General features: G+C 43.3%; 1 protein-coding gene across 1 annotated transcript; it reads right to left on the minus strand.

Moving 5' to 3' along the window:
• Positions 1-26: 26 nt before the first annotated feature.
• Positions 27-14,535, minus strand: LOC138948751 (metabotropic glutamate receptor-like). Its single transcript, XM_070320361.1, has 7 exons — positions 14,227-14,535; positions 7,400-7,641; positions 6,944-7,057; positions 5,631-5,800; positions 2,648-2,974; positions 655-1,179; positions 27-412 (listed from the first exon to the last, which is right to left on the minus strand). Exons 1-7 carry the CDS (start codon positions 14,247-14,249, stop codon positions 125-127), a joined length of 1,689 nt encoding a protein of 562 aa, XP_070176462.1. The 5' UTR covers positions 14,250-14,535; the 3' UTR covers positions 27-124.
• Between the last annotated feature and the right edge of the window lie 1,303 nt (positions 14,536-15,838).

The raw sequence follows: 15,838 nt of genomic DNA on the forward strand, positions 1-15,838 counted from the left end.
AAGGTGAGGCAGACAAACAAAGGCAAACAGAGACAGAAAGAAAGAAAGAGAAACAGAGATACACACACATAGACAAAAAGAGGGAGACAGAGACTGAGAAAGATACAGCCAGCCACCCGGCCACCTAGTCAGACAGAGAAAACTGGCTTGCCTGCACAAACTCCGCACCAAAGTTGCCTCTTGCTGCACCACATTTCAAGGGGTCAGCCTTCGCGTGCACGGGAACGCTTGCCACGAAGTAGAAATCGCCCTCGATGACCAGAGCAAACTCGGAGAGATGCCTCGGTATGCATTCCAAGCAGTCCTTCTGATCCTCACACTGTGCGTTGTGAAGGCTTTTCCATGGAGCTTGTGTACCATCTTTGTTGTATTTGTCCAGTGACCACTTATTGTCCGCAGTGTAGTTTCCGACCTGTCGGGTGAAGTTGATGACATAAAATAAGCACTTAAAATGTATCACTGGCAGACAAATTGGTTAGTTAAAACACAAATACACACACGGGCGCACACAGACTCGATAGGCAAAGAGACAAGCAGGCACACACAAGGACATACACTTATTATTAACAATCTTCACTTCAAAATAATCGTCATATTCTTGTTTGAATGAGCAGGGAGAGAAGTGTTAAGGACGAGCAAGAAAAAGAACCCCACCTTCACAGAACAGTCAACGCTCTCACAAGACAAGTTGTGCAGTTCATATCCAAAACGTTGGCCAATCTGGTCAAACCCGAAAGACTCCAACTCGTCGAAACTGCTGCTGATGCTGTGAAACTCGTGTGTTAGATTCCAGTGTTTGCTTCGAAGCATGGCATTGGTACCAGTATAGTTCTTCGTAGCTTTGAGAAACTCTGGACAAGGACCGGAATCTCGGCAGTGGTTGGAATGCAAAGACTTGAGGGCATCAGCGAAGATGGCGGCGGCCTGAATGTGATACCACGGGAGCAACGCCTGTTTGTTGCCAGACTGTTTCTTCAAGGTGGCGCAGCCGACGCTTTCCTTAAGCGTGGCCAGCCAGGTGTTGTTGGTAATCTTCTCCGGGAGGTCATTGCAGCCTTCTGTAAGGTTCTTCCAAGCCTTGGTGAGCTCTGGTACCTGTCTGTGTGGAAGTGTGACCGACAATACGCCTTCTGTTCCAGCTGTCGTCGACGAAAGATCTGTGACATCCGTGAAAATCACCTGTGGAAAAATAAAAGCAACGCGCCTTACATGCGTGTCACGTGGGTGTGTGTGTGTGTGTGTGTGTGTGTGTGTGTGTGTGTGTGTGTGTGCGTGCGTGCGTGCGTGTGCGTGTGTGTGCGCTTGTGTGTGTGTGTGTGTGTGTGTGTGTGTGTGTGTGTGTGTGTGTGTGTACGTATACGTTGTTGCGTGCGTACGTGCGTGCTTACGTGCGTGTCTTTGTGAGGGTGCCTGTGTGTATGTTTATTTAATGTGTTAGGGTTGTGTGTGAGGGGGGGGGTTATTGGGTATTGATATACTAACTGTCCTTGGGGAATTACATCAATAAAATTTTGAATGTAATCTGTGGGATAGTAGGCAGCGATAAAGATCTACTTCAAACGCAGGTTATGCTATCGAAATCTGTCTTTTACGGTTGCAGAGAGATTGACAACAGACACAAAAGCTTCCTTCTCACTCATTACTCTCGCTCAGCTTCAAATCGGAGATAAAGAGAGAGAATGAGAGAGAGAGAGAGAGAGAGTGAGAGAGAGAGTGAGAGAGAGAGAGAACTTTGAACTTTTGAACTTTGAACTTTATTACAGGAAAGATAGCATTAGGTCCGTAGGACCTTTCTTACAGCTAGTCCTGATCTAAGCAAAATGGTTATAATCGAAATGGGAATACATAGGAACAAACTTTTTATGATGAAACGCAGACACACGCAATAATAGTAATATAAGAATAAGATCATTTTTTACCGACATGTGATATACAGATATCACAATACGGGCAATACAACCATACATTATCAGAACACACACACATATATATATATACACGCACACGCACACACACACAGAAGATCAACTAACTTATAAGGCAAGCCAACATAACACGACACACTAACCAAATAAAGGATCAGGTAGCAAAGTGAGAAAAAAAAAAGTGACCTAAGATTTATGAAGGAATCACCAAGCCAATATAAAATGCAGTAATACTATCTTAGATACTAGAAGGAGTAATACACGAGAATGTATTCTTATCACACCAAGTTGACGCAAGACACACACATGCACATTTTCAGAAGGATAAAAGGCACACATACGTTTGAGCAACCAGGCACATTACATTAAAGTGATGTTTGAATGTATTTTTTGCAGATGTGTTTTGAATGTTTTAAGGTTACTGGTCGATTTTAAGCATGTAGGTAGGGAGTTCCAGACATAAGCTCCCGAGTATGAAAGACTAGTTTTAAATATGTCAATGCGTGGCTTCGGGCAGGCCAGATTATGCTTGAAAGTGGAATACCGAGAAGGTGTTGATTTGAACAAGTGAGTTAGATATTCGGGTGCTTGGTCATGTAGGAGAGAGAGAGACAGACAGAAAAGCAGACAGTCGGACAGAGACAGGTAGAAAGAAACAGACAGACAACAGACATACACACAGACAGGGGTAAGAACGAAAGATCTCAGCCAGAAAGCGTTACCTTCACAAATTTGGCATAATTGTCATTCAAAAGGTGCAGAAAACGAGAAGCTTCTGCTGTATCTCCCAGAAAAATGGCCCCTGCAATTTGGCTTTTCTTGTTGTCTCCACCTTTCAGGGCCTTGGTAATGTTGTTTTCCTTTGGTGAGGCCTGGCCACTGCCCTCATGATCTTTTACCAAAGGAAATGTTGCATACAGAGGAACGCAGATTTTTTCCTTCTCAGCTGCTTGCTTTAGAGCGGCTGCTTTTCGTTCGTAGTCTTCTCCTTCTGCGTACACCACGGCCACGTAGTTCCACTGGAGCTTCAGTAACAGCTGCACGATGGCCTGAAAAATAAAAGAGGAGTTAACTCCTGTCTTTTGCATGTATTGTTTGTACATTGGCGATTCACAAGCGATCTGTTGACAATTTGGGAATGCTATCCTTGACACTATCTAGGAAGCCATTCAATAGAAACGTTTTCTGTCGTATGAGACCTTCAGAAGTCTGGGGGCAACCACACGTACACTGCTGTAATTTAGAATTACATACACTGATAGGCTCAGTACACCACACGGAAGCACAAGATCAAGTGCGCACGGAAAAGATCCTGTAATCCATTTCGGAGTTCGGTGGGTTATGGAAACACGAAAATACCCAGCATGCCTACCCAACGAAACCTGAGTGAAGCTGACTATGCTCTCAGAGTATAGTGTGGGGAACCCAAATGGGCAAACGAGCTCACACGTCACCAGAATTTCTGGAACGCTGAAGAAGAAGAAGTACACCCAAAATGCTCCGTAATTATGCTAATTCCTTACATGAATGTGAATATATATGGTAAAGGCTTTCCTACGCAAGGTCTTCCCGATTCTGTTCATCTTTAAATTCAATTCTGTAAGTGTGGTTACACAATCGGCTAAGCAAATAAAACCTATCAGGTTCAGGCATTTGAGTCTGTAATCTAAAGAGTACAAGCACGTTGTATTGGTGTCAGGGCAACACAAACGTAGGAATGAGACAGCGTCCATTAAGATTGCACTGTCTCCAAACACTACCTAACACTACATTTTAGATTTAAACTATCCAACGCTATTCTTGAGACCGGTAGGCTATTCCGTGTGTGGCATTGATTATCATTCCGAACCCTGAACCCATCTGTGTAGCACTTGTGCGATTTGAGACAGATTTGGGGCCAGGAGTATTCATTTAAGTGCTAGTGCTTCCCAAAAATGCTAGCAAGGCGGGGGGACCAGATGGGATGATGCCCAAAGTTTTAAAACTATGTGCAGAGCAACTTAGTTATATTTTTTCAGTCATTTTTAACATGTCGCTTGGTGCTAGCAGGGTACCGGCCCTATGGAAAACTTCATGCATTGTTCCTGTGCCAAAGAAAAAGACTGTGATAACCATGAATGACCTGAGACCTGTGGCACTTACTTCTGTTTGTATGAAAGTCTTTGAGAGAGTTGTTTTGTTCAAATTGAGTGATTGTGTGAAAGATTTTATTGATCCATGTCAGTTTGCATACAGGAAAAACAGGAGTGTTGATGATGCTGTGTTGAATGTTTTAAACAAGATCTACTCTCATTTAGAAAAGCCTGGCTCTTATATTCGCTTGATGTTCTTTGATTTTTCCAGCGCTTTTAATACTATACAGCCTCATTTAATGGCGGAGAAGCTTTTTAGCATGAATGTCCCAGCAGCAACCATCCTCTGGGTTATGGACTACCTGACAAACAGGCCACAGTATGTTAGGGTGGGGGGGCAATCAGTTTCAGACACAATCTGCACAAACACAGGGGCACCACAAGGCACAGTACTCTCACCTTTTCTTTTTTTCTCTCTACACAGCAGATTTCAGAAGTTCTAGTGACTCCTGCCCCATAACCAAGTTTGCTGACGACACTGGACTGACCGGACTGCTGACTGTTGACGACGACTCTGACTACAGGCAGGAGGTAGATAGGTTTGTGGGGTGGTGTGAAAACAACTATTTAGAGCTTAATGTGGGGAAGACAAAGGAAATGATAATGGACAACAGGAGGGGGGAACATGTACACAGGGAGATAGTGATCAAGGGGGAGGTCGTAGAGAAGGTAGAGCAGTATAAGTATTTGGGGGTGATTATAGACAATAAGTTGACATGGAAACCAAACTCTGATGCCCTTGTGAAGAAACTCCACTCTCGCCTGTACTTTTTGAGAAAACTCAGGTCTTTTAACATCAGACAAGAAATCCTTCAGATGTTTTACACTTCAACGTGCAATAGTGTGTTGTACTTTGGCTCCGTGTGTTGGGGTGGCAACATCAACAAGCAAGACAGGGATAGATTAGATAAATTCATCAGGAAAGCAAGTGGGGTGGTAGGGAGGAAGCAGGACAATTTCACATCAACACATGAACGACGACTGACTGACAAGGTACAGAAGATTTTGGCTGACGACTCGCACCCACTCAGACCGGAATTTGACAGTAGACGGACAGACAGGAGCAACAGATTCAGACAACCAACCGCAAGATCCACACGCTACAGAAATTCGTTCATTCCATCTGCAATTCACATCTTCAATTCTCAGGTGGGGCGGTAGATGCTGGTGTTGTCGCTCTGATGCACGGGGTCAGTGTTTCTGTATTGTTTCAGTATTGTTGATTTTGTTTTGCATTCTACTCTCTTAATCTTAGACAACATGTGATAACCGGCAAGGTGCTGACTTTCTTTTGTGCATTGTTGATGGTGAATGCATGTTAATTTATTTTTAATATACTTTCTTATGTGATAACCAATGTGCTATATTTTCTCAGGACAAAGAACAAATGTTTATTTTGAATGTGTTATGTATGTTATTATTACGGACACAAACGCTCAGCAATGTAATTTCTCTTTTAGAGATTAATAAAGTTATTGTATTGTATTGTATTGTATTGTATTGTATTGTAGTAGTCAACAGAATCTCAGTAATTTAAGTGTAGTTCACATGGATAATTTATCGTCGAACTAACTTTGATCTGAGCGGTCTCCGGCGGGATTATCCTGAAGACGTTTGGATAATCGCTGAGTTGATCCACCATAGCTGAAGCCGAGACGATTGAAATATTCTCACTCTCTGGGAAATAACGGAACTGCTCTGTTACCTTGGTGGCGGTTGAGATTGTTGATGGACCAATGACGCCTGAAAATCATAATTGGTAAAAATAAAATAAAAGTTTGTAAAAGCTGCTCTGTGACAATTAGAACAAGAACACTTTTTCTTATCAAAATATGACAAATAATGAAAAATTGTGATTTGGGTCAAATTTGCACCATAACGTCTCCCTCTCTATTTCTGTCACTATCTTTGTCTGTCTGTCTACTTGCCTCCATCTCTGTCTCTCTCATTGTGTGTGTCTCTCTGTCTCTCTCTCTCTCTCTCTGTCTCTCTCTCTCTCTCTCTCTCTCAGTCTCTCTCTCTCTCTCAGTCTCTCTCTCTCAGTCTCTCTCTCTCTGTCTCTCAGTCTCTCTCTGTCTCTCTCTCTCTGTCTCTCTCTCTGTCTCTCTCTGTCTCTCTCTCTCCCCTCTCCCTCTCTCTGTCTCTCTCTCTCTCAGTCTCTCTCTCTCTGTCTCTCTCTCTCTCTGTCTCTCTCTCTGTTTCTCTCTCTCAGTCTCTTTCTCTCTCAGTCTCTCTCTCTCTCTGTCTGTCTGTCTCTCTCAGTCTCTCTCTCTCAGTCTCTCTCTCTCCCCTCCCTCTCTCTGTCTCTCCCTCTCCTTCTCACTGTCTCTCTCTCTGTCTGTCTCTCTCAGTCTCTCTCTCTCTCTATATCTCTGTCTCTCTCTCTCTCTCTGAGTCTCTCTCTCTCAGTCTCTCTCTCTCAGTCTCTCTCTCTCTCAGTCTCTCTCTCAGTCTCTCTCTCTCAGTCTCTCTCTCTCAGTCTCTCTCTCTCTCAGTCTCTGTCTTTCTCAGTCTCTCTCTCTCTCTCTCTCTCTCTCTCTCTCTCTCTCTCTCTCTCTCTCTCTCTCTCTCTCTCTCTCTCTCTCTCTCTCTCTCTCTCTCTCTCTCTCTGGAGGCAAGAAACATCTGACCACAATGTATTGACATACGATAGTGAAACAGCACAGACACTGACGTTTTGTCTTGAGGAAGGAATGCCCCCAACCATAAGGCGCCTGCCACAAGTTGACCACGCTGTGTTCCGCAAGGAGACTGACCATTTGACCGCTGATCTGCATGTGCATGTTGTCAACTTTAGTGCAGTGTTACCTTCGCGCGATGCCAGCCTGACTCTCCTGGTTCACCCCACACCCCATCCTGCCCCTCCACCCACCCACACAGCCTTACCAAAAAGAGGTGGTGTCGTCGTGTTGCAGTCATTAGTGATGTAGGTTCCAACCAGTTTAATAGCCTCTCTTGCAGCACGTGCTTTACTGTGACACAGTCGTCGTATCTCCAGGCCTGTAGAAAAATAGAAAAGATTTCTATATTTTGTGCTTTGCCTTCTAATTGTCGTTTATTTGAAAACAAATGTACGCGCCCTCGAATGTGAGTGTTTTTAGTATGAGAGAGAGATAGAAATAAAGAAAGAAATAGAGATGGAGTGGGGGGGAGAGAAAGAGAGAGAGAGAGAGAGAGAGAGAGGAGAGAGAGAGAAAGAAAGAGAGAAAAGAGAGAGAGAGAGAGAGAGAGAGAGAGAGAGAGAGAGAGAGAGAGAGAGAGAGAGAGAGAGAGAGTGGCAGTCACTATAATCACATGTTTGCCTATGAAAACGCACCGACACAATCTTTTAAACATCCTTACCTATTGTCACCCCAGGAATATAATTGTCTTTGTTGAGCCTGTCAATGAACCACTGCACAGCAAATGCGTTCTGCACGTCATACAGGTCGTCCTCAGTCCCACATGTCCCTGCCTTCCCGCCCTCAAACAGAGCTGCCAGCATGACGTCACCGTCGTGACGTATCATGTCGTCATCAGTGCTCGCGGCGGGTCCCGTGAGGATAAGAGTTGTGAAGGAGAAGAAGAGGGGGGAGAGGAGTAAACTAAGATAAACAGAAATAAAAAAAATGAAACAGAATGTGTGCAAATCATTTAGCAATGGTGGATTTAAATACAAACTGACACCGTCCAGAACAAACTTATTCGAGCTGAAAGATACTGTTATCACCCAAAAAGACATTGCATTGCACAAAACTAGTCATTCGAACATTTAGTTTCAACACGATTTTATCTAAATTAAGAATCGTGAAACAATAATAAGCAAACAATCAGGGTACAAACTCAGGCAAGAGATAATTTTACGTGGCCTGAACAAATTCTAAATGACAGGAAGGAGCACTTTGACGGACGTGACAGCATTAAATACTACAAGTACAATATCAGACAAAAAGAAACGAAACACAAACTAAAGTAAAATCTAAAATCAAAGAGCAGAATCTACAGAGGAAGAAAAAAATGTTTGAAAAATAAGGGGTAAAAACCTACACAAAACAAGAACAACAAACAAACAAACAAAGAAGGATAGATATTGAAGGACTATGGCGAGCGTGGGAGAAAACAACAACAACAACAACAACAACAACAACAACAACAACAACAACAACAGCACCACCACCACCACCACCAACAACAACAACAACAACAACAACAACAACAACAACAACAACAAACATCAACAACAGAGAAACCATGAGTTTCCTTGACTTATACACATTTGTAGGAAATAAGCAATCGTCCAAGACGCCACCAAGCAGAAAGTCATAGATTCAAGACCACTTTTTATCCATCCAAGGTCGCAGCATCCTCATCTTGTAAAGAGTTGTTTAACACTGTCAGCCATTCTGATAAGCATCGCTCCACGGCTATTGTCAGTTGTCTCTCTGACCGGACACTACAGTCCTACGCGAATCTATCAAAACAAAAATACAGAGTTATCTCCCATATGTTTTTCGCGAGCACTGATCTAAATTTGAGATCAGTGTTCGCGAGACGAAAATGATTGCAGATTGGCCGACTTCGACAGTGATCTCCGTTCTGTTCTTCACAGTTATGATAAAGACATCGTTCTAAGGTCAAAACAAGTCGAAATTTTGGGACTGCTGCCGGAAGGAGACCGTAAGATATGGTTTCCTCACTGTCAACTGGTTACAGAAAAAATCGTCTGCTCCAGTGAGCGCCGAAACCAAACGGTTGATTATCACGTGACACTTTTGCCATATTTAGAGTTGTTTGCACAGTAAATACAGCCGCGAAAAATAGCTCGCTTGAAACTGTCTTACATATCAATTCCTTTGTAATCTAAAAATTACAAAACACTATGAAAAATCATTATCGACGATCGCGAATCTGCTTATATCAATAATACATTACAAAAAGCTCTAAATATGTAAACAAATCGGTTTCCTTGCCAGACGGCAAGGAAACTCAAGGCATCCTGTCAGGGAGAGAATGAGCCGAACTCATTTTGACCTGAGTTCAGGATGACTGTCACCACCATGCTTGGTACCGCAACACAGTGGCCTAGTGGTAAGGCGTCCGCCCAGTGAGCGGGAGGTCGTGGGTTCGAACCCCGGCCGGGTCATACCTAAGACTTAAAATTGGCAATCTAGTGGCTGCTCCGCCGCCTGGCGTCTGGCATTATGGGGTTAGTGCTAGGACTGGTTGGTCCGGTGTCAGAATAATGTGACTGGGTGATACATGAAGCCTGTGCTGCGACTTCTGTCTTGTGTGTGGCGCACGTTAAATGTCAATGCAGCACCGCCCTGATATCACCCTTCGTGGTGGACTGGGCGTTAAGCAAACAAACAAACAAACAAACCATGCTTGGTAAAGCGAAACAGGTAATTCTTCCAACTGTACATGACATGTCTAAACTGCCAAATGTTTTTTCTAAGTATTTTCATGAAAAGATTTTGACCATCCGCAACAGCTTCGCCCAGCATAGCGACTCAGACCGTTCTCCCACTTTTGTTGGAAATTAGTTTTCTGTTTTCACCCCAGTCTCTGAAGATTTTGTTCGTAAACTCATTGTGACGTCTGCCAAAACGTCCTGTGACTTTGACCCCCTCCTCTGTGATCACTTAGACGTTCTTCTACCCACCATCACTAGAATACTGAACGAGTCCCTTTCCACTCAGATTTAAAAAAAGCTGTCATTAAACCCCTTCTGAAGAAAGCTCCCTCGATCCCAACGTACTTAAGAATTACAGGCCCATTTCCAACCTTCTCTTCCTTTCTGAAATCCCAGAGAAGATAGTCCTAGACCAGCTCTCCTCCCACCTCTCTGCCAACAACCTCCTCACTCCGCACCAGTCAGCTTACCGCACGGGCCATAGCACAGAGACCGCAGTCCTTAGTATCCTAAACAACATTTTGACTTCTTTAGACGATAACAAAATTTCCCTGCTCCTCCTGTTAGACCTTTCGGCCGCTTTCGATACAATTGATCATGAAATCCTACTGTCCCGCCTTGAGCACACTTTCGGCATCCAAAATTCAGTTCTAAATTGGTTCAGATCCTATCTGTATTTGTAATTGTAAACGACGTCCCATCCCAGGAAACCTCCCTCCTTTTTGGCGTTCCCCGGGGCTCTGTGCTCGGGCCTGTGCTGTTCATCATGTACACCTCCCCTAGGTGTACACCTCCCCTCCCATCATGTACACCTCCCGCCTGCTTTGCAGGCGCGCGCTTGTGGCTTCGCCACTTCGCTGATTTGCCCCCCCCCCCCCAAAACAAAAGGAGGACCCCCCCCTTACAACTCATTTGGTCCGGCCCTGATTGAGCGAGCCAGTCTGAAGAGTAGGCCTACTCGGGTCCAGCGCGAGCGTTTTTTATTTAACGTCACTCTGTTAAAACATTGGTGACATTAATTTTTGTCTTAGATTAAAAACACACACAGGCGCGCACACTCTTTCCCTTTATGTACAGTATGTCACCACCCTCCCTATACCCCGCACACTCTCGCTCATTTAAGAGATACTTGGATATAAAAGGTATTCTTAAAAATTAATGTTCTGATAAAAGTATAAAGTAGCTGTGAAAAGCGATGGCGTTAGTTGCAGTAAGATATCTTCATATCCATGCACCAAGTGGGTGAATGTGCAATAGTCTAACGATAAGTTTGGGAGCATGCCACCCAAGGTCTTTATTAAAACTATTTCAACTGAAACTTAAAACAGGAAAAAAAGGGAACACGTTTTGTATTCTTTTCTTTCCAAGGTCGATGACAAAATGACTGGTAAAACTCAGTTATAATTCAAGTGGTTTTAGCCAATCAGTTTATTCTGGCTCGTTTTATTGAATTTTGAACCGCACTGTTGTCTTTCGTATGCATCCGTCTGCTGGTAATGTAATGCACAGGAAACGCTGCAGACTGTCATTGAAACAGAGACTGAAGAGTGTACTCTACGGTCTCTGAATGGAAGTACAAGAAAAGGGGCGGGGCTGTGTTGCCAGAAAAGGGGACGGGTAAAAACTCGAAGGCAAGGCAAGTCATGTCAAGTCAAAAGCTTCCTATCAACAAACCCTATTGGGGTACATGGAAAAATGAACTCGGGGGGAAAACAACGCTCGTTGACTAAGATCGAAGGGCGGAAAACACTAACGGCTGTCCTTGTATTTCGCTAAGTGGTATATTTTTACATTTAGTCAAGTTTTGACTAAATGTTTTAACATAGAGGGGGAATCGAGACGGGGGTCGTGGTGTATGTGTGTGTGTGTGCGTGTGTGTGTGTGTGTGTGTGTGTGTGTGTGTGTATGTGTGTGTGTGTCTGTCTGTGCGTGTGTGTGTGTAGAGCGATTCAGACTAAACTACTGGACCGATCTTTATGAAATTTTACATGAGAGTTCCTGGGAATGATATCCCCGGATGTTTTTTTCATTTTTTCGATAAATGTCTTTCCTGACGTCATATCCGGCTTTTTGTAAACGTTGACGCGGCACTGTCACGCCCTCATTTTTCAATCAAATTGATTGAAATTTTGGACAAGCAATTTTCGACGAAGGCCGGACTTCGGTATTGCATTTCAGCTTGGTGGCTTAAAAATTAGTTGATGACTTTGGTCATTAAAAATCTGAAAATTGTAACAAAAAATAAAAAATTTAAAAACGATCCAAATTTACGTTCATCTTATTCTTCATCATTTCCTGATTCCAAAAACATATAAATATGTTATATTTGGATTAAAAACAAGCTCTGAAAATTAAAAATATAACAAGAGGCGAAGCCTTCAAGGCTCACGTAAGAAATCGACAAACAGTAACACAAACTCAATCACTCCGTCACACATACACACACACACACACACACACACACACACACACACACACACACACACACACACACACACACAGTAAGCATAGGTGAAACTGTGCAAGAAAGCGAGACCCTGGATCTGCCAATTAGTCTCGGCCCGCTCACAATAACAATGACCGAGACTTTCAGTAATTCCTTTGCGTGACGTCTAACCCTCTTACGTCATAATGTGACGTCTTCAAATAGTTTCTATCACACACGTCAAACACTTTTGACCGAGACGTAATCTTCTTATGCGAGCTTTATCCATAGACTCGGAAATGTTAAAGTTTCTATCACACACACACGCACGCACGCACGCACGCACGCACGCACAGACAGACAAAGTTTATCATCGCATAGGCTACACTTACGTGAGCCAAAAATTATGATCAAAATTAAATTTTCGAAATCAATTTAAAAACACTTTCATCTTATTCCTTGTCGGTTCCTGATTCCAAAAAAATATAGATATGATATGTTTGGATTAAAAACACGCTCAGAAAGTTAAAACGAAGAGAGGTACAGAAAAGCGTGCTATCCTTCTCAGCGCAACAACAAAACCCCGCTCTTCTTGTCAATTTCACTGCCTTTGCCACCAGCGGTGGACTGACGATGCTACGAGTATACGGTCTTGCTGAAAAATTGCAGTGCGTTCAGTTTCATTCTGTGAGTTCGACAGCTTGACTAAATGCAGGGCCGGACCAAATGAGTTGTAAGGGGGGGTTCCTCCTTTTTTTGTGGGGCAAATCAGCGAAGTTTGCAGGCGCGCGAACTAGGGGGGTCTCCCCCGGAAAATTTTTGAAAAACGGTTAAAATCTGTGCAATCTGGTGCATTCTGGGCCTTGTTTTGAGGGTTAAGAGCAGCATTGTTTTGGTGCTAAAACTAGTAAAAGTCAAAGCAAGGTACATGCTTTTTCCAGGGGTGGGGTTCCGGAACAATAGTTTATATTATATAAAATATTACCAGCTATTGTGTTTTCAGCGTAGCAATAGGGTCCGATATTTAGACGAGACAAGTATAATGCGACGAGTCGAAGACGAGTCGCATTATACTTGTTCGAGTCTAAATATCGGACCCTATTGCTACGCTGAAAACACAATAGCGATTATATAGCTGTTCTGACCTTGATTTGTTGTTCCAAACTTACAAAATGACAGTTTTTGCGTCGATGCGTTGATCTCAGGTTTTGATAGCAGACAAACTTCTTACGCGCATCATGTTCGCGCAGACATGCACACCGCTACACGCTTTCTGACTTTGGAAGAAAACTGACTCCAAGTGCATTCGACTTCACAACACAGTTGTTGAAACAGCTTTTTAAGTTGTCAGTGTATGCTGTTGTCGATAGAAACATCGCCGTGGTACAGATGGGTAAACCGGAATCATGCGTCGGCCATTTTTCTCAATATGCTTTTGGATATTGAGTATAATGGCCGACTTCATAATTTTATAGATATATTACACGTAGAGATGGGAAGGCCGGACTAGAAGAAATATGGCCATATGTTTTACACTGTGTGATACATCCATTTCGACAATTATCTATACGGTAAGGCAAGGCAAGGCAAGGCAAGGCAAGGTTAGGCAAGGTAAGGTAGGGTAAGGTAAGGCAAGGTAAGGTAAGGTAAGATAAGGCAAGGCAAGACAAGGTAAGGTAAGGTAAGGTAAGGTAAGGTAAGGCAAGATTATCTTAATATAAGTTGATATAACGATCCGCTGAAGTCATCCAGAGTTCGTGTTTTTAAGCAATTTAAACAACAACAACAATAACAACAACAACAACAACAACAACAAACAGAGAACCAGTGGCATGCGCCTGTGGTTAAACAAAAAAAGCTAACTGAATGGTGAACTTTGACGATTATTTGGGTGCGTTTTTCACCCAACGTCTACAGAAAAACAAACTGAACAGTGCTGTTGACATACACACAGGAGAGAGAGAGAGAGAGAGAGAGAGAGAGAGAGAGAGAGAGAGAGAGAGAGAGAGAGAGAGAGAGAGAGAGAGAGAGAGAGAGAGAGAGAGAGAGAGAGAGCGAGACTAGAGAGAGAGAGAGAGAGAGCGCGAGAGAGAGCGAAGAGAGAGAGAGAGTGAGAGAACGATAGAGAGAAGAGAGAGAGAGAGAGAGAGAGAGAGAGAGCGAGAGAGAGAGAGAGAGAGAGAGAGAGAGAGAGAGAGCGAGAGAGAAGAGAGAGTGAGAGCGAGTGAGAGAGACATACGGACAGAAACTATGATGACACACAGACAGACAGACAGACATCGTCATCCTTCACCACAAATAAAATTCTCAACAAAAATGCACGTTGTAGACTGTTGACGATGAATCACTTACCTCCTGAAAATTAACGATGTCATGCCTCGACAGTCTGGTTGGACAAGGAACAGCAAATCTTCACCGCATTCTTTATACTACGTCCTTTTCAGAACGACGGATGAGAAGCGAATAAAGTTGCAAGACCCAAATATATGCTTTTTACATTTAGTCAATCGAGACGAGGGTCGTGGTGTATGTGTGACTGTGCGTGTATGTGTGTGTAGAGCGATTCAGACTAAACTACTGGACCGATCTTTATGAAATTTTACATGAGAGTTCCTGGGTATGATATCCCGGGATGTTTTTTCTTTTTTTCGATAAATACCTTTGATGACGTCATATTCGGCTTTTTGTGAATGTTGAGGCGGCACTGTCACAACCTCATTTTTCAATCAAATTGATTGAAATTTTGGACAAGCAATCTTCGACGAAGGCCGGACTTCGGTATTGCATTTCAGCTTGGTGGCTTAAAAATTAATTAATGACTTTGGTCATTAAAATCTGAAAATCGTAAAAAAAATATTTATTTTATAAAACGATCCAAATTTACGTTCAGTTTATTCTTCATCATTTTCTGATTCCAAAAACATATAAATATGTTATATTTGGATTAAAAACAAGCTCTAAAAATTAAAAATATAAAGATTATGATCAAAATTAAATTTTTGAAATCAATTTAAAAACAATTTCATCTTATTCCTTGTCGGATCCTGATTCCAAAAACATATAGATATGATATGTTTGGATTAAAAACACGCTCAGAAAGTTAAAACAAAGAGAGGTACAGAAAAGCGTGCTATCCTTCTCAGCGCAACTACTACCCCGCTCTTCTTGTCAATTTCACTGCCTTCGCCATGAGCGGTGGACTGACGATGCTACGAGTATTCGGTCTTGCTGAAAAATTGCATTGCGTTCAGTTTCATTCTGTGAGTTCGACAGCTACTTGACTAAATGTTGTATTTTCGCCTTACGCGACTTGTTGTAACTAATGTGTGTGCGTGTGAGGTGTTTGCCGACGGGATCAGCTCGTTAATCCCCCGTATCGCTACTCCGCCCCCGGCTCGATACTCCCCCGTCTCGTTACTCCCCTGACTCGTTACTCCCCCGTATCGCTACTCCCCCGGCTCGTTACTCCCCCGTACACAGAAAATGACTGGATAACCCTGTGATACTAAGTTGGCATGAAATATTGTTTCCCTCCCTCCCCCCCCCCCCCCCCCCCTGTCCAGCTGTTTTGTTTGTTTGTTTATCCAGACAATTTCTCCGGAAAAACAATATTTCATGCTAACTTACTATCACAGGGTTATCCAGTCATTTTCTGTGTACGGGGGAGTAACGAGCCGGGGGAGTAGTGATACGGGGGAGTAACGAGCCGGGGGAACAACGAGCCGGGGGAACAACGAGCCGGGGGAGTAGCGATACGGAGCTCTCTCTCTCTCTCTGTCTTTTGCTCTCTCTCTCTTTCTTACTCTCTCTCTCTCTCTCTCTCTCTCTCTCTCTCTCTCTCTCTTACTTAAGTGTAATAAAAAGGCACGGGGGAGTAACGAGCCGGGGGAGTAACGATACGGGGGAGTAACGAGATGCTCCCTTTGCCGACAGGCCTAACAAAAGATCACAAGATTCTGTGCAC

Source organism: Littorina saxatilis, linkage group LG1, assembly GCF_037325665.1.
Source record: "Littorina saxatilis isolate snail1 linkage group LG1, US_GU_Lsax_2.0, whole genome shotgun sequence".
Lineage (NCBI taxonomy): Eukaryota > Metazoa > Mollusca > Gastropoda > Littorinimorpha > Littorinidae > Littorina > Littorina saxatilis.